Source organism: Echinops telfairi, unplaced genomic scaffold (assembly GCF_000313985.2).
Source record: "Echinops telfairi isolate 266 unplaced genomic scaffold, ASM31398v2 ScPeMD7_2010;HRSCAF=2546, whole genome shotgun sequence".
NCBI lineage: Eukaryota > Metazoa > Chordata > Mammalia > Afrosoricida > Tenrecidae > Echinops > Echinops telfairi.
The window spans coordinates 9,469,143-9,497,089 of NW_022105908.1; the positions used below are offsets into that span (position 1 = coordinate 9,469,143).

General features: G+C 46.2%; 1 protein-coding gene across 1 annotated transcript in view; it reads left to right on the forward strand.

The window, feature by feature from the left end:
- The window catches only part of GRID1 (glutamate ionotropic receptor delta type subunit 1), a 902,002-nt gene that overhangs the window by 866,129 nt on the left and 7,926 nt on the right, over positions 1-27,947 (forward strand). Inside the window, exons 14-15 of the mRNA XM_013006314.2 lie at positions 9,669-9,835; positions 17,798-18,038. Coding sequence (XP_012861768.1) covers positions 9,669-9,835; positions 17,798-18,038 — 408 coding nt within the window. The remainder of the gene's footprint in view (positions 1-9,668; positions 9,836-17,797; positions 18,039-27,947) is intronic.

Below are 27,947 nucleotides of genomic sequence, written 5' to 3' on the forward strand. Positions count from 1 at the left end.
AATGTTTCCCATGGAAGGATTTAGATTGTTGTTTATCGTGATCTTTGGACAATTTTAAAATGTGACAAATCATTAACAATGAACGTGTCCCTTTGACCTGCTGATCAATTGTTGATAGCATGTTGTTTTGCTGGTGGTTAAACATTTCAGATTTTGAGATAGGAAGCCACAGAATCTTCCAAAATAAAGCCCCTTCTTTCTTTCCTGGAGCTATGAGAAGCTCTCTGCCATGAGGAAGATATTGCTTAACTAAATCAGACCCTTTCTCCCAAGAGTGCCAGAGGCCCCAAGAGGGACTGCAACCATGATGCCAATATTAGCAAACGCGTCTTCTGAATCTGAAAGCAGAAAAGAAAAATATGGTGCGAAAACAGAGCCAGCTGCTGAGGTGGGAGGGCGTATCTATTCAGTTCTGCCAATATCAAGCTGTGTGAGAGAGGGGAAAGCTTTGTAGGAGTGGATCTGGCGCAGAATTCCCCTCTGTCAAGGGCTGATTTCGGGACCTGGGCATAGTCCTTCTTGACCCTCAATTACTTGGGCAGAAAACTGACATAGTGTGTTCTATGGGAATTTCTCTGGACTTTTTAATAGGAAAATGAATGGGAGGGCACAGAGTAGAGTGTTTTGTGACTTCCCTCTAAAGTGTGTGGTTAATAGCTCAGGCTTTTCCACTGTGGTTTTCCCTCTGGATCCCTGGAGGCGCTGTTGGTTAAGAGCTGAACACAGAATAGCGGAAAAACTCTAGGTGATGGGGGGCTGGGTGGGGTGCTCAGACCCAGCAGCTGATACTTGGGGGAAAGCTAAGTCCGACCGCTCTCATAGACACAGCTTTGGGACACTTTTGTAAGGCAACTAGGAGTCAACCTTGACTCAACAGCATGGGTTTAGGATTTTTTGGTTTTTAGTACTGCACTTATGATCCTACAGTCTTAATATACTACCCTTCCTAAACCTACATCTATAAGAAAATTATCAAGTATTTATAATTTAATTACGTAAGTAAATTAATTCACACCAAAACTCACTCTAAGCTTGCTGCCATTAATGCTGACTCATAGCAACCTCCTGTGGGTTTCTGAAACTGCAACTATTAACAGAGTAGAAAGCCCAAGCTTTCTCTCACAGGGCAGTTGCTGGTGGCTTCAAACTGCCAACTCTGTTGATTGCAGCCCAACACATAACTACGACACCACCGTTGACAAAGCGGTCTAAATCATTAGTTCCAACCATGACCTAGCATCAGGCTCAACTGGAGAGATTATTAATTCAGAGATTGTTGGGCCTCACTCCCCCAGTTTCTTATCCAGTGAGTCTGGCAAAAGGCCTGATCATTTACATTTCTTCTAAGTTCCTGGAGTTGTTTATGCGGCTGTCCCAGGGGCCATCCTCTGAGACCCACGGATCAATATCGTGGACTTTTAGTAGATTACAGCGAGGGAAGACTTTACAGACCCTCCGGACGTCTCCTCCTACAATTTCTTCAAATGGAGAGTGAGTCACAAACGGGGCCAAGACTGTGACCCGGTCTAATAGTGTTTCTAATTTACCAGGCTGATGACTGAGGACAATTTCAAGTGTTATTTCTCCCAAGGCAAATTACATTTTAATGAGGATCAAAACTTTAAAGCTGTAAGGATTATGCTGGTGGTGATTATTATAATAATCCTGGTGTTAAGGTGTTATTGTTTGCGTTCCTAAAAGGCCTTGGGCTCTTTCGGTCCTCTTTCCTTTGGTGACAAACCTGTGAGGTGAGTCTGCTATTCCTGTTTTCTTTCAACATGCAATGACTTATACACAGAAGGCTGAGGTGACTTACAAAGCCTCCTAGGGGAGACCTGGTCTGCTCTTGACCACCAGGCTATGCTGCTGTTTCTAGGAACTGGCATTGAAGCTTCAATAAAGAGAATTTGGCCATCAAAGAATGAGAAATAGGACCCAAGGTGGACTTTTGGGGGGTTGTGACCTTATCTGCCACTCTCTGCTCCTCACAATGCCTTTGTGTTGCTCTAGGAAGCAGCAAACATTTGCAAACACCCTCCTGCAGGCCATTCTTTGTTTTGATAGCCTGCGACAGCTCTGGGGTCATCTGGGCAACTGTAAGGTTTTCCTCATGTTAGCACTCATGACCCCAGGGGACCAAAGAGGGGCCTGTCTTTACCAGATGGCCTGTTGTTGGCCCTATACCATTGTCCACCCCTGTCCTGTTCACTCTGATCGGTCCTCAGACCCAAATTGACTTTGTGCCCTGGGGATGCTGCTGAGAACCAACTATTAGACTAACTGTAGGAGAGTCTGGCTGTAATCTCTCTCCTTCCCACTGGACCTGTTCTGGTTTGCTTGTTTTTGCTGGCCCACAATCTGATCGAGATGAAAGAACATTATCTTTCGCTCTTAAGAAAGCTGGATACCCAGTGTCCTTCATTCTACTTGCGCCGGACTTTGGCTGATGTGTCTGGCCTTATGTGTTTATATTATTTTGGATGATCTCTTACATTGTTCTCATAGATTAGTGGGAGGTATTATCCTAGGTTAGTTCCAGCTGAATACCTGCTCTTCCTGGACCTGCTGTGGCTTTTTTTTTTTAAGTACTTGGTACTTAAGTTCACTTCTGTGCTGTTTCCTTTGGATTGCCGGATTTACACACACACACTCATTGTCACATGCACACTCAACACACACATTAACACGCAGTAATTTCATGATCAACGTAATCTTCCAGGGCTACACTTACCAGTCCCATGGGGTGTGGATTCCCTGGAGAGCTGGGATGTGAGAGGACCGGTGTCTTACCTCAGTATCCTCTTCTTTGTTTGACTCTCAGCGCATCAAAGAAGAGTGAACTCTTTACAGTTTCCCTGGTGGTAATCCAATATCACATGTACACACACAACGTGCTTGATGAGTGGCAGAATACATGAGAAACATAGGAGATTCTTTTTAAAAACGAACAAAGGTCTCCCATATGGCATTCCCCCAACATTGGTTTTCTTTCTTCATGAACACAAAGATTATCCATAATAATGTAAAAGGATATCACACTATAGATAATTGTCTTGTAATTCCTTTGCCAATATTGATTATCTTTGAGCACTTACCAGGGGCCAAGCACGGCCCTAAGAATGCTACACATATTGTAGTGCACGATTCCCTCTGTGAGGTCTATGGATAAGGTCCCAAGACGTCAAGCAATTTCCATGCTCACTCAATCAGCAAACAGGAGCTGGGATTCTAATTTATGTAAGTATACTTTTCACTACCTAGGCTAACCTAGAACCCATAACTGTTACATGGCCTTGCGCTGTTTTGTACTCAACCAGCGCATTCTTAAAACACCATACTTGGGACCCTCATCCATTGATGTAAAATGATAGAGACACCGTGGAGAACAGTGTGGTTGTTCCACCAAAAGTTGAAGATCGAACTACCATAACCTAGAGCTAACATAGGATCCAGGAATCCTAATCCCAGGTCTCTGTGCAGAAGGAATGCAGGAACACAAACCAACCCAGACACCAGTGTCCATCCACCTTTCACAATAGCCCAAAGGTGGAAGCAACCAAATGTCCATCAATAGATGAATGCTCACACCAAACGTGGTTTATCGGTAGAGTAGAATATTTCCTATCTATAAAGAGCAATGAACTCCTGGTGCATATCCCAACCTAGAAGAACCTTGGAAACGGGATTCTGAGTAAAGTAAGTCGATTACAACAGTACACATATAAGCAATGTATAGGAAGCAAACATTAGCCACTGGTACCAAGGAAAGGGGTGGTGTTTTTGCCTAGGGACCTTGTTTACTCTGATTGTGGTGGAATCATTTGGAAAAGGCTAGGCAGAATTATTATACAACTTGAAGAATATAATCAATGCCACTGAATTATATGTGAAGAAATTGGTAAAAACAAAATATACAGTATTAATAACATCATTTTCTATCATCTAATACTATTATTTATCTGATTCTCATTTTTGCCTGTTTAGATTGCTTCCAATTTCTTGCTAGTTTCAATCACTGTACTCTGAAAATCTGTGCACAAATCTTTTTTTAAAAAAACTGCATAATTCTTTAGGCTATATCCCTAGAGATGCAATTGCTGCAAATGCACATTGTAAAAGCATCTAATTCTCCTCACCAAATTGTCATCCTAGAAACATTATGCCAGCCCATACTTCCACCAGCAGACTGTAAAACTGCCTGTCTGTTCACCGACGGTGCTAAATCTTTCTGATTTGGCACAGTGTTTAACAGGTATCACCAGAGCCAGAGTTCCGGCTGCTTGTGGCGAAGTATTGCATTTCATTCAAATGACTATAGAAGCTAAGACTTAGAGCTCTGGAGAAGGCCAGACTCTGTTTTGTGGGGTGCAGGTTGAGAGTAAGGGGAGGCACTGAGGAGCATAGTGGACAGTGAGTGTACATGAGAATGCATCCCGTTTGTTTCTTAGCTGTCTATCATGTTCGCCTGCTCTCTGTATGCTAGCAGTTCTGTACCTGGTGGTGCACCCGAGCAAGCAGAGCCATTGCCATTCTTCCTGATTCTGTTACTAGCAGTGTCCCCTGAGCTATGCCTCAAGGGCAAGAACACCAGAGGAGTTGCCCCTTGGCACTTCCCCTTCAGATCCAAGCAGGGGAGAGCACAGGTTTCCTGGGAGCCAGACCAATTTCTACATTTCCACCTTTCTCTCTGGGTGTCTTTGTGATGTCTCTTTGTGTCTCTGGGCCTCGGTTTATTTTTGTTTGTTTGATTGATTGTGTGTGTGCTTTCATAAACAAACATCTGTTTTCGGAAGAACCTGGCAGCCAAAGGGTGTTTCCTTGCAAAGGCTCACTTTCCTTCCACGTGGTCTTTATGATTTCATTCATATGTGATATCTGTATCACAGATGTTCTTGGGGGTGCAAACCGTGGTTGTAGTCTCAACCCAAAAGCATTTCGTGTGGAGAAGAATCATCAAATGAAGGTTTCTTCCCTCAGAGGCTGATATCTCTGAAAAGCGGTGTTCCAAGAAAGTTCCACCGGGAGGCCCACTGGGGCCAAGAAAGGAGTTGCACCGTGACTGGACTGCCAGGGCGGGACGGTGTCGGAGGACCATCCAGAAGGCCTCTCACTCTGGGCTTGTTTTGGAAGTTCCATCCTCCTTCAGTGATAGAGGCAGGTCATATTCGCCCATGGAAATAGGCTTCTGTAGCACAGGGGGAAACATTCCCAGACCCCAATTTCTTTTTCTTCATAGCAAGTGGAGGGGGGGGCGGTATTAGAGACTGGCTACAGGGCTTGTGTTGCTACAATTTCTGGGAGAGAGGCAACGTTGGCCCATCTACCTTCTCTTGTCCTGGCATCCTGGAGACAGATGCTTAAATGTCCTTGACATTCTACGGTGCCATAGGTGCGTTTTCTTCCCTTCGTGCTGATATCTAGACTAAGTGCTAGATTTAGTTGTTTTTAACTAACAGATGCCAGCAAAATATTTAGAGGCAGCCCTAGTTTGTCAGGAAGACTTCCCCAAGGGCTAAGCTTCTCCTTGAGGATCTTGTCTGACTCTGCCAGGCCATTGGCCTTTGGGTCTGTTGATGGACAGAGTCACCGGTCCAGCCGGACAGATCAGATATGGGGCTGGAGATCCTATTTTGTACCTATTACATATGTGACGGCTTAGACTTTGTAGCAAACTTAAGAAAAAGTTTGATAAAAATTTCCTAAGAACCATCAGAACTATCACTGATCCTACCCTTGCAATCCTATCTGTTGCGTCCCGGCCTGCGGGGAAAGACGAACCTGGATGGAGAAAAGAAGACACGGGGGCGTGGAGCAAGACAAAACTCTGATCAAACTCATTTATTTGGGCAAAGCTGGGGTACAAAAAAGGGGGAACTGGGAGGTGCATATTTTAATAAGGTGTGCGACACAGCATCCACTCCAACAGGTACATTAATGAAGCATAAGAACGTTAACCAATCAGCTGTAGGTAAAAGGGCGCGCGCTAGTTCTCAAAGACGTCCTGCATGCAGATTAAGGTCCATCAGGTGTAAAGCAAAGTCCATCTTAGTCCAATGAGCGCCTGGCATTATTAACCAATGGGTGAAAAGGTCAACTTTACAACTGCCCGTGCTACAGAGCACGTAGCTAGGAACGCGGAGGCAGGAATTTAGGCAGGGCCTCACAGGTTTTGCAAATGAAAGACTAGGAAGCAGCCAAGTTCGGCTCAGGCTGAGGCTAAGGCCTTAAAGGCCACCGGCTCCCAACACCTATCCACTTTTTCAGATTGCATTTTACACACATGCATAACAGAGGTAATACATCCATCATATAAGTCTTTAGCTTTCATTTATATACAGTCAAAATATTGTTATGAAATTATAGAAACCTTTATTGAAAAATACCAAAATGTGCAGCTATTGTTTCCTTTTACTTATCCTCCATCTACATCCTCCATCTCTTTAGCTCTTCCCTGAATTCTGTGTTATTCCATTTCTACCGTCTCCTCATGGCAGGTCTGTTATCCTCAAGGGACTCAAATTGTGTTCTTTTTCAATGTTCGTTGGAGAGAAAACAAGGAACCTGAAGGACTAAAATCAGACAAGAGGCTGGATGGGGTAACATTTCCAGCCAAATGATTTGAGGACAGCCTTTGAATACGTTTCCACTGTATCTATAGAACATAGTTTGTCTATTCACAAATGTGAGGCCATCTGGATTGTACAAGAACCCTTTGGCTGTTGTGCACAGTGCCATCATAAGCACTGTAGCACGTGGCTTTCAGGTCTAGTGTATAGCAGTAGGATTGGGGTTCCTGGGTCAGCTGGGAGCGCTATCCTTCACCACCAGCAAACTGTTGTAAGTTGACTGCACATTTGGCCACCCGCAAAGGATGAGGGTTTTAATTCCTCCACCTCTTGCCCAGCATTTGTAATTTTTTGTTGGTTTGCTCTTAGTTTCTTTGTGGGGATGAAATGTTATTTAATGATAGCTTTGCTTTGCATTCCCGAGTGGCTCTGAGAAGAGTCCGGTGGCAGAGTGGTTATGTGCTGGGCTGCTCACATCAAGGTCAGCAGTTTAAAGCCACCAGCTGCTCCAAGGGAGAAAGAAGGGCCTTTCTACTCCCTTGAAGGGTGACCGTCCCAGACCCTCATTAGGACAATTGTCCATGGTCTCAAAGGGTTTCTCTGCATCTGCATTGGCTTGGTGGCCGTGAGTGGCCATGCGGAGCCCTGATGACAAAGTGGTGGACCTGAAGCAACCTTTTGGTTCGGGGTGTGAACCTATCAGCCACTCTTCAGGAGAAAGATGTATCATTCTGTGTCCAAATGGGGAGTTAATAACTGAGTGTAAGGAAGAAGGAAACAGTCTAAAATTGACAGTGGTGATGATTGAACAATTGAATTATATAAACTGTGAACTATATGCCAGTAAAACTGGTTTTAAAAAGATGCACGACCTTGGAAACTTTTTTAGGCAGTTCTAGTCTGTCCTGCAGGATTGTGAGAGTTGGCATCCACTGAATGGCAATGAGTTTGGTCAGAGTGACCCATGGCAAGGAGCATCCTTTCATGCGCTTATTGGACACTTGTAGATTTCTTGGCGAAATGCCTGCGTTCTTCGCTCTTGTTTTGATCATGTCCTTTTAATGTGATGAGGTCTTTATATCATTGGAATATTAAACTCGTGTTACGCATGTTTCCCTAGTGTGTAGATTTCTTCTTTGGTTAATAAGGCCCTTTGATGTGGAGAAGTTGTACATTTTTTAATGAAATCCCATTTATTTTGTCTGCTGTTGCTTATGCTTTGGGCAGCATTTCTAAGAATTCGTTGTTGAAGACTGATTCCTAAAGCATTACTCGTAAGTTTTTTCCTAAGAATTTTACCTTGTTAGGTGACACATTTTGGTCTTTGATCCATTTTATTAATTTCTTTTTTTATGTGAGGCGGTATGCGTCTAATTCCACTCGTGTGTAGAAATCCACTTGCCTTTGTACCCATGGAATGGATTTAACACCCAAGTCTCCACTCTATGTGTCAGGTATTATTTAAAAAATGTTCATCTTCTCTTCGTAACTATCCCTCTGCTTAGAATGCCTGCTTCCAGATCCTCCTGTGTTCTCCACGGCCACCGGGGAAGTAAAGAAAGGACAGGATGTAGAAGCACAGTGGAGAATGAGTCCGTGTGAAAAGCAAGTGGCAATAGTAGCCACCTCTAAAGATGTGCTGTGTCACCCGAGCAGGACTCCAAGATGCTTGCAAAACAGAGGCTGGCTTCCCCCCTCCCCCTCCTCTCACTGTGACTACCAGTCAATGGCACACAGTCGAGGGGAGGTCAAGAGGATGCTAGATTTCTATCTTCTCAAGAGATGGGGGAAAAAAGAAAATCCTCAACATAAAGGAGCATTAGGTACACATTCGGAAAGGATAGGTGTCTCCCGATGTGAATGGTCTCTTAAATGGAGTTGTGGGCATGAAGGAGGAGGAGGAGGAGGAACGATTGCTACGGGAAACAGCACAGTAGAGAAGCTTAGCTCACAGAAGAGAGAATTGGCTGAGGAACAGAATGATCTTAAGGAGGGTAGGAGACTTTTGAAATTCAAGAACAGAGGGGGCAAGCTGATCACGAGAGGGATGTCAAAAGGAGAGTCTTGGCTCTCCTGAATGAAGACCCTTAGCATATATGGTGTTCCCAAAGATGGGCAAGCCAGGCCCTCTGGATAAACAGCAGAACCTAAGAAGGTGGAGTCATGGTTATTAGGCCCCATGTGGGAGACTGGGAGTGATCCTGCAAGGAAGAGCGATACCATTTTGAGAGGAGGATTCATTCTGTAAGGGGTTCCAGAGGGGAGCCACAAACGCTTCACTGATCTGTGATGAGTGCCATACTGACTTCTTGTAGCTGGAATACAAGCTCTTCATGCGAGTCTGTGCAGACCTACAGGCCACGCTGTCTGAGATTCTGTTACCGACAAGGAAGACTGCGGGAGAGGGTGGGGCATCTGGAAGCTGCAGAAAAGTTTTCTGAAAATGAAAAGTTTGGGGAGCCCAAGCTTGATCATGCCCTTTCATTATCCAGGGGACTTTGAAGTAGATCAGGCAGCCGATAAAGCTGTGGGGTGCTGAGAGAGGACGGATGGTGTTGGGAATGGAGAGTACCTTCTCAGAGCAGACCCACGTCTGTTTTTGTGACATGAGCGTATTTACGTCAGGTAGAATGTCCCCTTCCTTTGACAGTGGGAGAAGCAGGTTTTGTTCCCGCTCCACGTATTCCTGGATTGAGCCTGTTTTTAAATGTTCAAACCAGTGTTTCCCAAAGTGGGTAATGACTGCACCCTTGGCGAGTGGGTTCTGGCACAATCTAGAGGGGGCGATCAAAAGGACATAGCTATACTTTTTCCTGGATTGTGGGCCTATAGTGTGCAAGCTTTTCATTGCTAGGGGGAGCAGAGTCATTTTTTGTTCTGAAAAGGGGGTGGTGGCCCAAATACATTCGAGGACTTGCAGTCAGAAACAAATGAGTGTCAGTGGTGGAGTGGAAGCACTTGCCATGGCTGACCACTGGGCTGGAGGGTCCTTTAGGGTGGGAAAGTTCTCACCTTCTCAAGTTCCAACCTCAATCTGCCTTCTCTCCCCAAACCAATGCAGTAGGCCCGGGAGTCTGATCTTACATGGTTTTGATCTTGCAGGCAAAGAAGGGCAACTATGCTTTCCTATGGGATGTGGCCGTAGTGGAGTACGCAGCGCTGACAGACGACGACTGCTCTGTGACCGTCATCAGCAACAGCATCAGCAGCAAGGGCTACGGCATCGCCCTGCAGCATGGCAGCCCCTACAGGGACCTCTTCTCCCAAAGGTAGGTGCACCAGCCCCATGACACCAGGTACCTTGGTACTGGGGATTGGACCTTCTCAAAAGAAGATGAACGATAGTAAAAGCTCATTTATTCATGAAAATTTTCCTAAAATCCATATGCCAGCTCCACTTCTACCTCAAGTAGGCCCTTTGCTAGGTGCTGGGATGTAGAGACCTGCGGCCCCTTTCTCTTTCATGTAGGTAAACCGCTCAGAGTGTGTTTAGTACCAGTGGACACATCATTCTGCTTCATACAGGTGGACACTCGACCAAAGGATGGCATGGGGCAGGTGGCACAGTAACGAGGATTGTCACAGATGCTAGGGGAAGGGCAGAGGGAGGACCACACTGGGATACCAGGGAAGCTTGCCCAGAGGAAATGAGGCCTGGGCTTAAGATAGTCCCAATAATTTCAGATGAACTAACTAATTAAGAGACACTGACAAGAGCCCAACAACCAATTTTAAAAATAAATGTATCTGCAAAGTGGGGATAGTAAATGTGGCCACTGGAAAAAATATAGGTCAGAGACATGGAATATCCACAGAATCATCTGCACATGATCTGGGAAGACGGGGTACTGAATTTGGAGCAAGAGCTCGTTGGTCAACAAGGCCACCCCCTGCTAGGACATGGAGGGGACCTGACCCTATCCCACTCACTACAAACTCTCTCTTATCCCTGCTTTCTCACTACCCTCCCTAGATGGGAATACAGGTTCCCAAGAATCTTCTGAGAATTAATTCCGTTTCCTAATGACTTCATACTAGTGCCTGGTAGGGCTGTTCTCGGGGAACAAAGACACGGTGGGGATTGGGGTGGTCTAACCAGAACAAATACGCGGGACGCTTCCTCCCGAAATGCATCCAACATGTTTGCTTTTACTTTGCATGTACCAATTTAGCTTCTCAAATGACTTCCTGGTGCATGTCAATATCTGGAACCAGATCTTCTCTGGCCCCTTGGGCATGAACAACTAACTGTTGAGGTGCTCTTTTGGGGCACCCAGCCAATTTCTTCGAGAAAAAAACAATCATCATTTTCCCAGATTCCCCAGAAGCTGCCTTTTGTCCTGGGCCAGTAGACCTGGCTGTAGCATAAAGGAGAGGAAGAAGGGCATTTGCACGCACAGGAGTCCTCTCCCTATACGCAGACCCCCTCCTGTTTGGGGCCCCAGTCTCCCTGAGGGTCCCAAGACCTGGACTCTGCTAACACCCGTCTACAAGGTGGGGCAAAGCATGCCATTGCAGGGCCCAGGAGGAATTCTAAGAGGTTAGCCTTCAGTGTAGCGGATTCCATGTTGGCTCCTAACCACTCGGTCAGCAGTTCTAAACGACGAGACAGTCCCCAGGAGAAAGCTGAGGCTTTCAACTCCTGTGGAGAATTAGTCTCAGCCACCCAGAGGAGCAGTTTTCTTCTGTCCTACAGGGTTGCTATGAGTCAGTGTGGACTCATTTTTCAACCCCACCGCTATCCATATTGAACTGCAATTCTGATCACAGGCACCTACGCCCCAGCCCTATCAGGGAGGAGTCATGGAGACCAGGTTGCACTCTGTCTTCACTTGCAAACTGAGGAAAGGGATAGGATCAATTAAGTTCAATGAAGCTTTGGGATTTCCTCTAGAGTTCATTCAAATCTACCTTCAGTGCCTCTCTCTGTTCCCTGGAGAAGATAGATGTGTCAAGAGGGAGAAAATGTACTGTCATTGAATCAATGCCAATTCGTAGCAACCCTACAGGACAGAACTGCCCCATAGGGTGTACAAGGCGATAAATCATTAGAGCCTCAACTTTCTCCCATGGAGAAGGCTGGTAGGTTCACATCCTTCAGCTTCCGGTTAGCAGATCAATCTGAACCACTGTGCCACAAGGGCTCCTAGTAAGAAGGAAGAACCATGCTTCATCAATGGCTTAAACGCAGGGTGCACTCAGTGAATAGCATGTTCCTAGAATCTCAAAGATTATGGTATTGCTGAAGTTTATACTAATTGGTTCACATAGAGGCAGGCATGGGGTGATCCCACAGACTATGAATCAGTAAGCATCATTAGCACAGATGGTAAGGGATCCCAGGGGGCCAATATAACAGCAGCATCAAGATAGCTAAGGTTCCCCAAGACAGCACTTCCAGAAGCATCTGTTTCCTGCAAGGAAAAGGATGGTCCCCAGTGTTGGTTCTCCTAGGAACATGGACTCATTGAAGAGAGGGGAGAGCCAACTTTGACCAAGAAGCTGGGTTCTCACCTGGATTTTCAAGCGGAATTGGCATGGGAGGGGCTCCAACTGGGTCACAAGAGGCCTTGAACAAACATAGGAAAAGAAGAAGGGACTTGGAGCCGGGGACAAGGTTGTTGACATCAATATTGCCAAAGTGTTGGTGCAGGAGGCATGAGATGCCTGTCTGTGGCTCTTGGCGCAGTGACCAGCTACATTGTGATGGGTGTGGAGTGCAGAGAAACAGATTTTCCTTGGGATGAGCCTTACCGGGGGTGGGGTCCTTAGACAAAGTATCCCCCAAGCACCCTAAGGGTGGCCATAAACAAAAGTGGCTGAGCCAGTTTTCTTACCATTTTAGCAAGAGGAATTTCTCACATTGTCCTGTCCAAAGCCACTCGCATACTCTGAGCAGAAGCACAAAGTCTACAGTGGGTGTGCTGACTCCCACAGTCTTTCCATGTGCATCCAGGCCTTCCTGGGCTGGAAGCATCCGTTATCCTGTGGCCTGGCATTTACTTTTGGGGAAGCAGTCAGACCTCAGGTCTCCAAGTTACTGTTTCTTTCTCGTTCTTTATCTGAAAACGGGCAATTGATTACATGAGTATAAAGACATGTAATATAAGTCTAGGCTTTCCTTCCTTTCCTCCATCCCTCATTTAGCCTTTTCATATCCTATAACTTTCAGGTCAACTTTGGCTACTCAATGTGAGAAAGTTGCCCTCTGGAAATTTCTTCTGTTCCATAGCACTTCTTTTCTTTTAAATTATCATTTAATTAGGGGCCCATACAACTCTTATCATAGTCCATCCACACATCCATTGTGTCGAGCACATTTGTACGGTTGTCGCCATCATCATTCTCAAAACATTTGCTTTCTACTTGAGCCTTTGGTATCAGCGCCTCATTTTTTCCCCTCATGAACCCTTGATAATTTATAAATTATTATTATTTTGACATATCTTACACTGTCCTACGTCTCCCTTCACCCACTTTTCTGTTGTCCATCCCTCAGGGAGGGGGTCACATGTAGATCCTTGTAATCGGTTCCCCCTTTCTACCCCACCTTCCCTCCACCCTCCCGATATCGCCATTCTCAGCACTGGTCCTGAAGGGATCATCCACCCTGGATTCGCTGTGTTTGCAGTTCCTATCTGTACCAGTGTACATCCTCTGGTCTAGCCAGACTTGCAAGGTAGAATTCGGATCATGATAGTGGAAGCGGGGAGGAAACATTTAGGAACTAGAGGAAAGTTGTATTTTTCATCATTGCTAGATTGCACCCTGACTGGCTCGTCTCCTCCCTGAGGCCCCTCTGCAAGGGGATCTCCAGTGTCCTACTAATGGGCTTTGGGTCTCCACTCCACACTCCCATCATTCAGTATGGTAAGATTTTTTGTTCTGATGATGCCTTACACCTGATCCCTTCGACACCTCATGGTTGCATAGGCTGGTGTGCCTCTTCCACATGGGCTTTGTTGCTTCTGAGCCAGATGGCCGCTTATTTACCTTCAAGCCTTTAAGACCCCAGATGCTATATCTTTTGATAGCTGGACACCATCAGCTTTCTTCACCATATTTGCTTATGCACCCATTTGCCTTCAGCGGTCCTATTGGGAAGGTGGGCACACAATGATATTTTTGTTCTTTGATGCCTGATACCTGATCCATTCATCACCTCATGATCACACAGGCTGTTGTGCTTCTTCCATGTGGGCTTTGTTACTTCTCAGCTAGACGGCCACTTGTTTACCTTCAAACCTTTAAGAGTCCAGATGCAATATCTTTTGATAGCCGGGTACTATAAGCTTTCTTCACCACATTTGCTTATGCACTCACTTTGTCTAAAGTGATGTCGGGAAGGTGAGCATCAGGCAATGCCAGTTTAATAGAACAAAGTATTCTTGCCTTGAGGGAGTACTGGAGTGGAGGCCCAATGTCTATCTGTTACCTTAATACTAAACCTATAATATATGCACCAAGTTACTGTTACCAGGGCCTCTTTAGCAAGACTATTTATGGTGTACGTGCAATAGTGAACAACTCTTAGCTGTGGCATGCCACAGACGAAGGAGCGGGCAACCCCAGGAAGCAAGGCCACATGCCATTTGCACAAAGCGTCACTACGTAAATAGCTAATCCCAGCCTCATGATAACAATGGTAACCTGTTTTGTAGTTCTAGGAGCGAACCTATTTCTTTAAACACAAATATGGTCATTTTGCTCTGGCCAAAACCAGAATGTATAGGCTCCCTGGTGTGTATGTGATCTATATTCATGTGTGTAGCAGAGGTTCAATGCTGGAACACGTTTGCAGGCCAGGCTACCCAAATTTGATATTCAATACATGTTAATCAACATAATAACTCTTTATTGAGCACCTACTGAGTAGCCAGCTCCAAAACGATTGGATAAAGGAAAGCACCTGCCGTTATGTCTGTCTGCTTCAGGTAGTGGCTGTTATCACTGTGGTGAGTAGCAGTGTCTGTGGTTATGGTGTGTGTGTGTTTCGCCTCATTCAAAACACCCTTCTGTGCCCATCACTTCATTTCCCTTTCTTGTGTGGTTCCCACATTTCAATTTACTGCTCTTTTAAAATTGTGACTCTTTATTTTCCTGTAAATAGCCTTACATTTTTTCTAGAATATTATAGGACATAAACATTCATACAATCACGAGGAGCAGGACAAAGAGAAGTGCCAGGGGAGCTGAACAGTTGCCTCATATTACAGTGAGCAAGTGCATGAGTGGAGGAGTCAGAATCCAACTCCAGTCATGCCCCCTCTGAGAGTCGCGATCCCATTAGCCGTAGCCTGCCCCTCAGAGAATAGGCTATCTACATGTAGCCTGGCATTCTAGAAACGGTGAGGCCTCCAGGGCCAGGACAAGCTGGCTTTGAAGAGCAACTTTTCCACTTATTAATTGAAACTGTAAGAAAGACACCAAGACCCTGAGCATCAGGTTTTCAGTACATAGAAGAAATACCATATAACTGCTCTGCAGAAAGTTAGGAAGATAACTGCTCTTACTGTTCTCAGTCATTGACCCAGTCTGGCGGCACATGGCTCCTGTGACCCAGTACACGACATCATCAGATTTCACTAACTATACAGCTAACAACTTCGGGTTTTTAAAAAAATGTGGTACATATATACAACAAAAAATCGCTACTTCAAACATCTTCATTTCTGTGATGATATTATGTTTTCCGTGTTGGTCAACCATCACTCTTAACAGAAGGTCAGTGTCTCCTACGCACTGAATCCCCCTCTTACTCTCCATCCTGCCTTTGATCCCTAAAAATCTTTAGCTGAATAGTTGCTTTTTCTAGAACATTAAAATCACTTACCTATTCCAAATATTTTCCATCATTTGTCTGTTAGTTTCTACATGGATTTAGAGGTGGTTGTACGAACAGAACAAGGGAATGCTACATGGTTTAAAATCAGGAAAGGTGAGCATCATGGTTATAGCCTATCACCGTACTTGTTCAATCTATAAACTGAGCATATCATCAGAGACACTGGATTATATGAAGAAGAATTTTACATCAAGAGGTGAGGAAGGCTTAGGAATAACCTTCAGTATTCAGATGACACAACCCTGCTTGCTGAAAGTGAGGAGGACTTGAAGCACTTGCTGATGAAAATCAGGGATTGTAGCCCTCAGTATGGATTATGACTCTGTAAGAAAAACCCAAATCCTCACAACTGGACCAATAGCAACATCATAATAAATGGAGAAAAGGTTGAAGTTGTCAAGGATTTCATAGTGCTTGGATCCACAATCACTGCTCACAGAAGCAGCAGTCAAAACATCAAAAGACTTATTGCATTAGGTAAATGTCCTGCCCACGATCTCTTTGGGTATTGAAGAGCATGGATGTTAACTTTGAGGACTAGGGTAGCCTGACCCAAGCCATGGTATTCTCTCTCCATTGCATCGTATGCATGTGGAAGTTGCACACTGAATAAGGAAGACCTTAAAAACTGAACCCATTTTAATTGTGTGCCTGGAGAAGACTATTGAACGTACCATGGACTGATGAAAGGACAAACTGCTCTGTATTGGAAGAAGTAAGTGTTCTTAGAGGCAAACATGGCAAGACTGTCTGACATACTTTGGACATATTGTCAGGAGAGACCAGTCCCTGAAGTGGAGGGGCAGCGCAAAGAGGAAGGCCCTTGATGAGACGGATGGACACACCGGCTACGCAGATGAGCTCGGGCTCCGGAAGGGTTATGAAGATGGTGCAGGGCTGTGCACTGTTTAGTTCTGTCGTGCACAGTGTCGGTACGAGTCAGAGCTGACTCGATGGCACCAAACAACAGCAAAACCAATATGACAGATATTTTATAGAAGACCATAAAAGATTTATCCTTTTGTGACTGACTTGTTTCATGCAGCATAGGGTCTATCAGTGTAGTGCCATGTATCTGTCTTGTCAGTAGAGCGTCTCCAAGGGAGTGAGCCGAGAGAGGATGCCTCCCATCTCCAAGGGGGAAAAATACAGGATTATTCCCAGAATTCTCAGGAGAAAACCATGCCTACACAGAGGCCTCATTGGCTATGGCCCGATGGACAGACTAGACTCCACCCCTTCACTCTTAATCCTCTCAAGTCCCAAGTTGACACCACATTATGTAACTACCACACATACCGTGTTTCATTCCTGGATGCCTGCTTTCCTGGGCATTGGTTCTGGATTTGAGGACAAGGAAATCCTTAACAACTTCAATCTGTTCTCCACTTATCACGAGACTCTTTACTGGTCTAGTTGTGAGGATTTTTGTTCTTAAGATTGAGATATTATTCATAGCCTGCGACTTTATCAGTGAATGTTTCACTTTCAGAAAGCAAGGTTGTATCACCTGCATATCACAGGTTGTTAATGAGTCTTTCTCCAACTCTGATGCTGCAGACTTCTTCGAACATTCTATTTTATGCAACCATCCTTCTGTGAATGGATATGTAGGTTATTTCCACCTCTGGTTATTGTATCTAATGCTACAGTGAACATTGAAGAGAACCCACTTTGGCTGAACTTTTACTACTTGCTAGACCTTGGGCAGAATACTGGCCTTTGCTTCCATGTTTCCTCTTGTCAAAATAACTTTGTAAGATGGATGCACTTTTTTCATAACCCCTGATGGAGTGATGAAAGCCCTCGCTCCATTATGTACTAGCATCTGATACTGCCAGTACAGTGAATGTACCACAGCTTCTCTCTTTACATGAATCTGTATACTAGTTATACCCATGGTCCTGCCTTTAGGTGAGAAGCTCACTAGTGTTGACCACCACTGATGGTCCTCTGAATAGTGTTGACCACCACTGATGTGTCATCTGAATAAAAAGAATGGATACAGAGTTGGCGAATTCTTATGGGAATTCCTTGGGTAATACTGTTTGCAGACAACTGCTTTTGCACACATGGGCATCCTAATCCCCAGGGTAAGGCTTGTCTCACTTATTCCTCCTTTCCCAGGTTTATTCTGATAATCATGTTGGCCCCAAGCTCCATGGGAAGGGCCATATGTGCTCCGTTGTAAACTTTGAATGCATCAGTAGGTGATGGGACCGACTGGGAGAGGGAGCAGTAGGATCTCATTTGGTTTTAGGAAGAACAATGTGCTTCCAGTGTGAAAACAGATCGGTGTGAGAGAGCTGGGCAGACAACAGCGATGGGGCCTGCCAATGTAGGGAAGGAACCCATGGCTGCAGCTGACCTGGGCTCTATCTTGCAGGATCCTGGAGCTGCAGGACACTGGGGACCTCGATGTGCTCAAGCAGAAGTGGTGGCCGCACTCAGGCCGTTGTGACCTCACCAGCCATGCCAGTGCCCAGGCGGATGGCAAATCACTCAAGCTCCATAGCTTTGCCGGGGTCTTCTGCATCCTGGCCATCGGCCTCCTCCTCGCCTGCCTTGTGGCTGCCCTGGAATTGTGGTGGAACAGCAACCGGTGCCATCAGGAGACACCTAAAGAGGTCTGTACGGTACCTGGGCCCGATGTTCTCCCACTAGCTAAAAGAGGGAGGAGTCACACAGGCCATTGTGCAGGGGGTGATTCTCAGGGGTCAGTGCTTACCCAAGGCATGTTGTAGGAGACAAAGGTGGTGTTTGACATTACGGGGTTATGTTTCTGTTTTATTGTGTCTGGAAAGCAGAAGGAATTTAGGGGGTATTTTCATGCTTGAAGTAAGTGCTGAGGTGCTGGTCATGGCCACTAAAGTCCTGTATTTATCTATAGAGCAGGTACCGTGTGGGCAGCACCAGAGAGCCCCTACCCGCCCTGCCCCGCCCATGTGCCTCCTCCACTCTGACCTGGAGAGACCAGCTCTAGGGGTAAGATAGAAGCCGGTCCTTCCTGGTTCTTGTTGCCTCCCCACCAGGGCTGGGGCCCTGATCTCCTGGAGTACCAGGTGGTACTTACCCCTCTACTTTCCTTTCTCCCCTCCCTCCCTGCCTGGCAGGACCCAGGCTCTCCCCTCCCTCTCTCTGTCTGTCTCCCAGAATAGGGACTGCACTTTGGCCAAAGCTCAGATCCAGGAACCATTATCCTCCCACTTGTACCACCCATAAGCTACCTCTGCCCCTCACCATTTCCTTCTCATTAGATTTTTGTTGTTCTTCAAACTCCTTTTTTTTTTTTTTAATGAAGGCTCACCCAGAGTCCATTGGAGACCATTCTTTTAAGATAGAGTGTTGACACTCAATCAGATAAGCATAGCATTGGCCCAGCCTCACCACCTGGGGGCTGTCACTTTTTGTTAAGGTGCCTACCCACAGCCTGGCGTACAGATTCTGTTGGTGTGAACAGCATACGTTTCAAATAAGAAGCAATACAACAGCCTGCATTAGACCCAAAGAGAGCAGATCCACTGGCAGAAGAAGTAATGTCAGTACCTCTTTCTCTGTGACCTGGGTGACCAGGTAGAATGGACATCCACAGGGAGGGGCAAGCCCACCTCTCCTCCAGACTGACTGCTCCTAGCAGCTGGGTGCCCTCTACCATCACACTTTCTCCCCCTGCCAAGTGGCATGGCTCAAACCGTTTGACATTTTTAGGGCAGCCATTTCCTCTTCTACCTGTTGTGTACCTTCACACAAGGAAATGCGAGACCCGGCCTCCCACAATTGCTGGGGCTCTCTGATGTGCCCTGGACCCCTGGAGAAAAGAAGAAAGTTGAGAAAAGCCCACTCAGAGTAAGAGATAGTGGCTTTGTCCCAAGCTTCTAGAGATCCTCGAAACTGTCGCTGGAGAACGTCTCTGTGAGGTTAAATGAGTCATTCTGACAGGGGTTGTAAGGAAGGCCAAAAACCCAATTTCCCCTCTAGGCGATTCATTCAGTCCGCTCTCCACCCAGGCCATAGCCAGGGCATCTGTCCCTGGTCTGACCACCTCTATCCATGTGCACAAAAGCACCAGTGGGGCGCTGAGTGACCACACCCGGGGGATAGGTAGTAAGTGCACTGACCGAGATGCATGGGACTCATGGCCTGTTTTTGCCTTCACCCCTGTGTCTAACTTCTATGCAAATGACTTCAGATGGGAGGGAGCTGTGGTGAGGTGGTCAGGGGGAAGAACACCATATTGTCATGCAAGCCAGGTCAGGGCAGCGGGGACCTGGGAGGCATGGAGACACCGGTTAGGACTCGGCCCTCTGGACTTTCTTCTGCATTCCCTCCGGATCATTTTCTTGCATGTCCCACAGGCCCAGACTTGCAAGGTTAATTGTCACATGAGCAGGGAGGGTACGAAGTGTGTAGGGAGGTAGAAAAGAAAGGGAGCTTGAGTCTAAGGAAGTGGTTCGTGTGATTGTGGCTACTGGTAAGTCTGTCGGCTTGAGACGCAGGCAGTGTTGGGTCCAAAACATGAAGGACGGATGATAGGCTAGACCAGGGGTCCTCAAACTTTTTAAACAGGGGGCCAGTTCACTGTCCCTCAGACCCATTGTTTTTTAAACTGTAGTCTGGCCCTAAAACTATGAACAAATTCCTATGCACATCTTATTTTGAAGTAAAAAAAACCAAACCAACGAATGGGGCAAAACCACCCGGTGGGCTGGATAAATATCCTTGGCGGGCCGCAGTTTGAGGACACCTGGGCTAGACATTCCAACACCTATCTATCTATTCACAGGCTCCGGGCAGAAACCTTCTCATTCTGAAAACCTCAATTGTTGTCATTCAGGATCATACCTGATTGGATGAGGTCCACCAACCTCACTATAGAGGGTGATTTGCTTCCGTTAAAGTCCACTGATTATATACACGAATCACATCTATAAAATAACTGCAGGCGAACATCTAGACCCATGTTGGACCCTCCCCCAAATGGCACCAGAGTCAAGCCAAGTAGACACTTCAAATTTATCACCACAGACTGATTGTGGGAAAGGCATCAGGAGGAAGGCAGAGCAGAAAAGATCGAACAATAGAACGCCTAAGAAATGGCCTAGCAGCGAGGATCATCTCCTCTTCCTTTGTGTACAAGGCATAATAAACCCAGGACCGCACAATCAACAGGGTGCATACAAGGGGGCTTACAATTTTCATGGAAAACTTCCATTATCTTTCAGTGACAATTTCCCCACGGAATTGTTGAAACCTTTTTGCCTGGAATAGGTGGGGCTCCTGGCCTACCGAGACCGACCACTTTAGGTTGGGCATGAGAACAGAAGAGGCAGGTGGGAAGCTCCACTTAACCTTCTTAGGCTCCTCATCGCCAAGTACCTTGCCTTCCTCTTCTCTAGCACCTTTGGTGCCATGGTGAATGAAGGTACCACGTTTGACAGTTTTGATGTGTTTGTGATTTTCACATAAATATCTTTCTTCCTGCCCATTTCCCCCTCGTTCTCTTTGTCCACCCTTCTTTTAAGCCAAATGCTAGCCCAGCCACATGAGCAGACGTGACAGGAACTTGGGGCAAGCCCTGTGCTGCCGATCTGGAGTCCTGAGGGGTTGATGGGTCCTGGGACATGCGCAGGGCCATAGGGGTAAGAGTCTGCCTTTGGGCCGAGGTTGTGAGAACCAAGCGTCAAAGGACTGGTGTACATCACGCAGGTGGGAGCAGAAAACAGTGGCCTTGTTACCGGGGCAAACAGCATCATGGCCGCTTTCGGCACAGGGGTGTGGGCATCAGGCAGAAGATGTGAGTCAAGGAGGCTAGAAGAGGATGCAGGGATGACTGTAAATGCCAGGCAGAAGAATGTAGACTGGTCCTGTCAGCCTAGGTACTAGGAGAGGAGTTGAAACCATGACCCTTTCTAAGCCTGTCTTTAAAATCTTTGAGGAATCCTGACAGCGTTTTATCTAGAACTGCTCTGTGCCCTGGTTGCCCAGGTTCTATGGAGCGGCACTGACAATGAGGTGACTGTGTCTGGTTAATCGCAGAGCCTTGCCTCTGGGGGCCGGAGCTATCTTTCTCAGACACCGGGAGCCCCTCTTTGGGTGGAGCCCCTGTCTCTTCAGTGTATCGGTGCTCAAAGTCACCGACTTGAGGACCTGTAGTGATGGATGTTCAACCTCTTAATCTTCAGCAGGCTTCAGAGTCCTATTTTTTCCAAGGAATCTATGTAGTTAACCAATGCAGGTGAGCGCTCTGAGCACCAAGATTGCAATAAAGAGCCACCGGTTAAATTTATGGGCGAAGTGTAGCCGTTGCTCTAGGAATGAAATATTCATGAACTAAAGAAGAGGATTGCACAAATGGGAGAGGACATGAGGAGTGCGGGATGAATCATCTGTCACTGGGATGGGAACTGGGAATTCATATTGCTTCCTGCTTTATTTGCTCCTATCAGCCCCTGCCTTCTTTGCAGACAGGAGCTAAACGGGTCAGACAACTGGATAGCGGGGTACAGAATGACAGCTAAGCCATCTCTTCTGGCCAGGGGGCTGGCTTCTACCTACAGGTCACCATAACACAGTCTTACTGTGCACGGAGTGTAGGACACGTCCTGCCTATTGGTCCACATTCTTCCCTGCCTTCGTGCCTCTGAGACATCCTTCAGCTTGACACAGGTCTTTTCTGCATCATTCCTTTCTTCACTTATACCAGTTTCATGGTGCTTCTTTGAGGACTCAGCGAGAGAAGGTGTGCAAAGTGCTTAAGGAAATAGTTGACCCAGGCGGTTTATGCTTGGAGAATGGTGGCCAAGAGGCTCCTCATTTCCAAGGCGCTGGGGATATGAAGTTAGGAATGTGGGTGGGAGGCTCTTAGGTCAACTTCCTGACAAACTACACGGAGGTCTCTTGACCCGGGGAGAAGTGTGGCTTAGAAGTAGAAGTAGCAGGGGCAATGCTAAGATAGAACCTTAAGACAGGCCTCCGTCATGTCCTCCGCAGTGCACCAGCTGCTTCTCAGAGGCAGGCTCTTTGAGGACCCTGGCCACTGAGTGTTCTAGGTTTTCTAGCAGGTTTGAACATGAGAAGGGGGTCTTGTCAACCATTTCCGTTGGGGACAGGCAGGCTCTTGCTAGGACCAGACTACAAGTCAGTAACTGAGATTCTGTGAACGGCAGTTTCTCTCCTGTGGAAAAGAGCCCGGCCTGACAGTTATACTGCTGAGACTTGGCATCAGGGCTGGGTACCGAGTGTGTGCCTTAGCCCTCCCTCCTTGTAGTCTAAGGGAACTGAACATTATCCTACAGCAACGTGTGTCTCCAAATCAGATCAGACAGCTCCCTGCCACTCTGGGCCTCCGCTCCTGAGCAGGCACATCGTCGTACAAGTGCAGTTTCATTGCCACTGATTGTTTCCCTGCCTGTTTACCTGCTTGAAGCCAGTCAGTGCGCCCTCTTTTCTGCATTCATATCTCTTTGCCTGTCTCTGAAACAGTGTATCTCTCATTAAGGCTGACGAACATAACTAAGGCCTGAGCGTACTGAGCACCTTCCAAGTGCCAGGGATCAGGATGGATGCTTGACCCAAATCATCGGCTCATTCTGGCAGTAGGTGCTCAAAATATTTATCAAATGAATGAACTAGAAGAGGGGTGCTTATCAAGAAAACATTATTAATGTTAAATTGTTCTGCGCTCATTACATCTGGATCGATGGCTTTCAATTCTGGCTAAGCATCAGAGGGGATTAATCCAAGAGCTTTTTAGAAATATAGCTGTCTGATCCCTCTTCCCCAAAGGGTTGTGTTACTTAGATGTGGACAACTGTTACTTCTAAAAGCTCGGCATGTGCTTCTGACATCCTGCCAAGGGTAGAACCACCTCTCCTCATGCTCCGTCCACAGGCAAACTGGGCATGTGCCTGCAGACATATCAAAGAGTAGGAGTTTGGAACCTGTTGGTGTGCGGTCTGACCTTGACTCTTACTAATTGTGGAATGTGTGTGCTTTGAGTGAACCTCTAACCTTGATCCACTCCTTCGTGGCCCTGCCGCCTCGATCTGTGCTCTGAAGGGGGCCTTTAGGCTGAGCATCTCAGAGGTCTTCCTCCCCAAAAAATGCCCTGGAAAAATGTACATCATCTCCAGAGATAATTTCCTGGACTTAACATTCATGTTCAGACTCAACCATTACTCTCTGATCCCCAACGAGGAACCTGTAGGAGGACCAGGTAAGTCTTTGGAGCTGCACCTAAGACAGCATTGATTGCACTTCGCCCAGCTGTCGGGTCTCATTTGCCACCTGGTTTGTCTCAGTGGTAAAAAGAAAATGTCCCGGTCAGTTGGGAAGTCCCTGGTCCCCACTTTGGTTCCAACCCAATTGGAAGTAGAAGCCATTGAACTCCAAACAAAATCAATTCTAACAAGCCCCAGGTGCCCCAGGCGGTTATAGAGAAGATAGTTTAGCTAATCACCGTTTTCTAGTACACTGTATTATTTCCACATTGGTGAACAGCAGTTTAATTGCAGAACTTTATCTCTCTGCAAGACAATACCTCTGAGAGATTCCTCAGTAACCCGGGCTGTTGCATCTGTTGTCATATTTAATATGAGGTGAGAAAGGCAGCGCTGGAATTCAGCCCACTGCATGGTGAATGCGGTCAGTGAGTGTTATGTGGTTGTCTGAGGAGTCGGACGTGGTCAGTTACCTCCAGTCAATTACTACAGGCCGAAGCGACTTTCCACGGCTCTTTCCGTGGCTGTCAGTACCTGGCTGAGCATAGGAACCTCAAAATCATGAGGAGGTAAATGGTTGTAGTTCACATAAAAAGTCCGTTATTTAAATTTGCATAACATAATAGAATGCACCGTTTCGTCCAAAATATAATGATTCAAAACACTCTCTCCTTGAGCAGCTGATTACTCCTGCCTCGTCACAGTGAATACCACCAGACAAAACTGCGTGTGATGAATTGGTGGTCCATGGCGAGAGGAAAAACAGTGCTTCCAGCATTTCTCTGTGCTTCTGTGCTAGTCCTGATGGGCAGTGCGTGGCAGGGGGCTCAGAGAACATGCCATCGGACTCAGCAGTGGGCCGCAGAAAGGATAAGGTGGCATTTGCTTTAATTCGACTCATTGCCCTGCCCTGTGATAAAATTCATATAATTCATTAAAATTCATATGGTTATGAATTTTATCATCATAGGAAATTTATGATGGCACTTTCTTCTCCCAGGTTTTGTCTTGGGGCTGAAAGTAGGCAAGAATGAAATTCCCAAAGAATGTTGGTGTGAGAAGGCAGCTTTCCTTCAGAGAGCTGTTCCACCGGGGAAGTTTGTTATATTGGTGTGGACATTTCTCCATGCCCTGAGACAAGACAAGGAAGTTAATTTAGCTCAACAGTCTTTCTTGCAACTACTTCACCCATCCTCATTTCAGACAGCCAAAAAAAAAAAAAAAGAATTGATGAGACTCCTTATTCAAAGCTGTTCCTTCAAAATTAATAGCCTTGAGGCAATTCTGTCTCCATACCCACATCCTGGGATAGTGTGCATCCTCTATCCTTTGATGTCACCTGGCCAACTCCTTCTAGAGGACTACTTCCTGTCTCCTACTGTTGTTGTCGGTTGACATCAGGTTGGTCCCCAACTCATGGGGACAACAAACACAATGGAACAAAATGTTCCCATGATTGATCATGGATTGGACTCTGTTTTAATTGACGGATTTTTGGAAGCAGATCACCAGGCCTTTCTTCCTAGCCCAGCATAGTTTTCAAGCTCCTTGAATTCTACTTAACCTCAACACATCACGCGCTTCCACTGAAGGTGTGTGGTGGCTGTACTTGAGAGATGCACTGGCCGTAAATTAAGCCTGAGTTTCCCACAAAGAAGGAAATGTTTCTGCTACTGACCCACTGCTGCCCTTTCCTTGCGTCCTGCTGTTGCTGAAAGGCTCCCAAAGCCAGTTCTTCTGAGAACATCATCACCGAAATCACTCATCTCAGAAATCACCTTCTCACATTTTTCTTTAGAGGGATTCTTTTGAGTCAGCCTTCCCCTGAAATTCCCTTTGTATTTCCCTGGCCTGAGATACATAGCTTCATTCCACCCTCAACCTTCTGCACCCTCTTAGGCAACAAGTCATTAATTTTCCTTCTACAGACACCCCCCCCCCAAAGCTGAGGTTACCTCCTGATCCTGTGTCCTGTCCAATGCCCCAGGGATTATGAGGAAATGGACCCTGTCCTTCCCTGCTGGTTACCGAATCCAGGGTGGACAGAGTTGTAGCCAAGACACCCATCTCCCAATTTGAATTAATTTACTCTTAAACTCTATTTCTTTTTGTTACCACACCCATCATGGTCAAAATGATTCCAACTCATTAGAACCCTATAGGCCAGAATAGAATTTCCCCATAGTGTTACCAAGACTGTAAATCTTTGAAGTAGCAAATTGTCACACCTTTCATCTGTGAGGCAGCTAGTGGGTGTGAACGACAGTTTTTGTTAGAACCCGGTGCTTTACAATTGCCTCTTTCACTGACTGAGCCTTTCTCAGAGCCCTGAAGGGAAAGCAGAGAAGAGGAAATTGGCATTCTATGATGCTCGCCTTCCCGACACAACCACTGAAGACAAAGCAGGTGAACAAGCAAATGTGGTGAAGAAAGCTGATGGTGCCCGGCTATCAAAAGATATAGCGTCTGGGGTCTTAAAACTTTGAAGGTAAACAAGTGGCCATCAAGCTCAGAAGCAACAAAGCCCACATGGAAGAATACATCAGTCTGTGTGATCATGAGGTGCCAAAGGGATCAGTTATCTGGCATCAAAACATCATATCATTGTGTGCTCACCTCCATGATATGATCACTGAAAACAAATGAGTATATAAGCAAATGTAGCAAAGAAAGCTGATGGTTCCTGGCTGTCAAAAGGTATAGCATCTGGGGTCTTACAGGCTTGAAGCTTAACAAGCAGTCATCTAGCTCAGAAGCAACAAAGCCCACATGGAGGAAGCACACCAGGCTGTGCAATCACGAGGTGTCAAAGGGATCAGGTGTAAGGCATCATCAGAACAAAAAATCTTACCATAGTGAATGATGGGGGGAGTGCGGGGTGGAGACCCAAAGCCCATTTGTAGGCCACTGGAAATTCCCTTGCAGAGGGGTCTCGGGGAGGAGATGAGCCAGTCAGGGTGTGATGTAACAACGATGAAAAATACAACTTTCCTCTAGTTCCTAAATGCTTCCTCCCCCCCATCTCCACTATCATGATCTGAATTCTACCTTGCAAGTCTGGCTAGACCAGAGGATGTACACTGGTACAATAGGAATTGGAAACACAGGGAATCCAGGGTGGATGATCCCTTCAGGACCAGTGGTGTGAGTGGCGAGACTGGGAGGGTAGAGGGAGAATGGGTGTGAAAGAGGGAACCGATTACAAGGATCTATATGTGACCTCCTCCCTACGGGATGGACCACAGAAACGTGGGTGAAGGGAGATGTCAGACAGGGCAAGCGAGATATGACAAAATAATAATTTATAAATTATTAAGGGCTTAGGAGGGAGAGGGGAGCAGGGAGGGAGGGGAAAAAATGAGGACCTGATGCCAGGAGCTTAAGTGGAGAGCAAATGTTTTGAGAATGATGAGGGCAATGAATGTACAAATGTGCTTTACACAGTTGATGTATGTATGGACTGTGATAAGAGTTGTATGAGCCCCTAATAAAATGATTAAAAAATTTTTTTAAAGAGGAAAAAGCAAGTTAGGCAACAGACCAGCTATTTCAAGGATTCCTAGAACCACTTGAATACCAGTTTCCCTTTTATGGAAACAAAATCCAGCTCTGCCAGCAAAGGTACCCAGGCTGCCAGCCTTCTGTAAGATTGGCTGGCTGCTTCACAATTGTAATGGGAAAGGAAGGAGCTGTCAAAGGGAAGGGCATTGTATTGATACCCAAAGGTATCGCACCTTCCTTCTCAACTCATCCACCTCCCAGGTTCTCTGGTGCCAGGCTTGTGCCTTTCATATATTTTGGGATGAAGATTTATACCCAAACTCACTGTGGGCCATTAACATGAAGCATGCTGTATCAACAGTTTATCAAGAGTTTGTAATATCCATGAGATGGCTAGAAATGCAAACGAGGATGAGGGGTCCAGGTTTATCCAGAGACCCAGAAGGCAGGGGCTAGACAGTGGTTTTGAAGCACAATGTTGGTGCATTGACCATTTTATGCCTCTTCTCTTTGTTCTGAATTCAGATTAATTTCTGTTGGCCTCACTTGGGTAACTCTCTTGCCTCTTGGTTACAGGTGGGCATGACACCTGCGAGAATGTTCCACAGTAAGAAAATAGTAATTCCCAGTGTGAGGCCTGGTTGACTAGCGACAAGAGTCCATAGAGCATTCTATCAAGAAGTAGTTAGTTATCTGTAAGGAAAACATCCCAGCCCAGTCCAGGTCAAGCCCGTAAGTCTGATCATACTCCACAAGCCCCTCTTAGAACACGCAGCTACATGCAATGATGCAGAATGCAGGTAGATCACAGGCCTG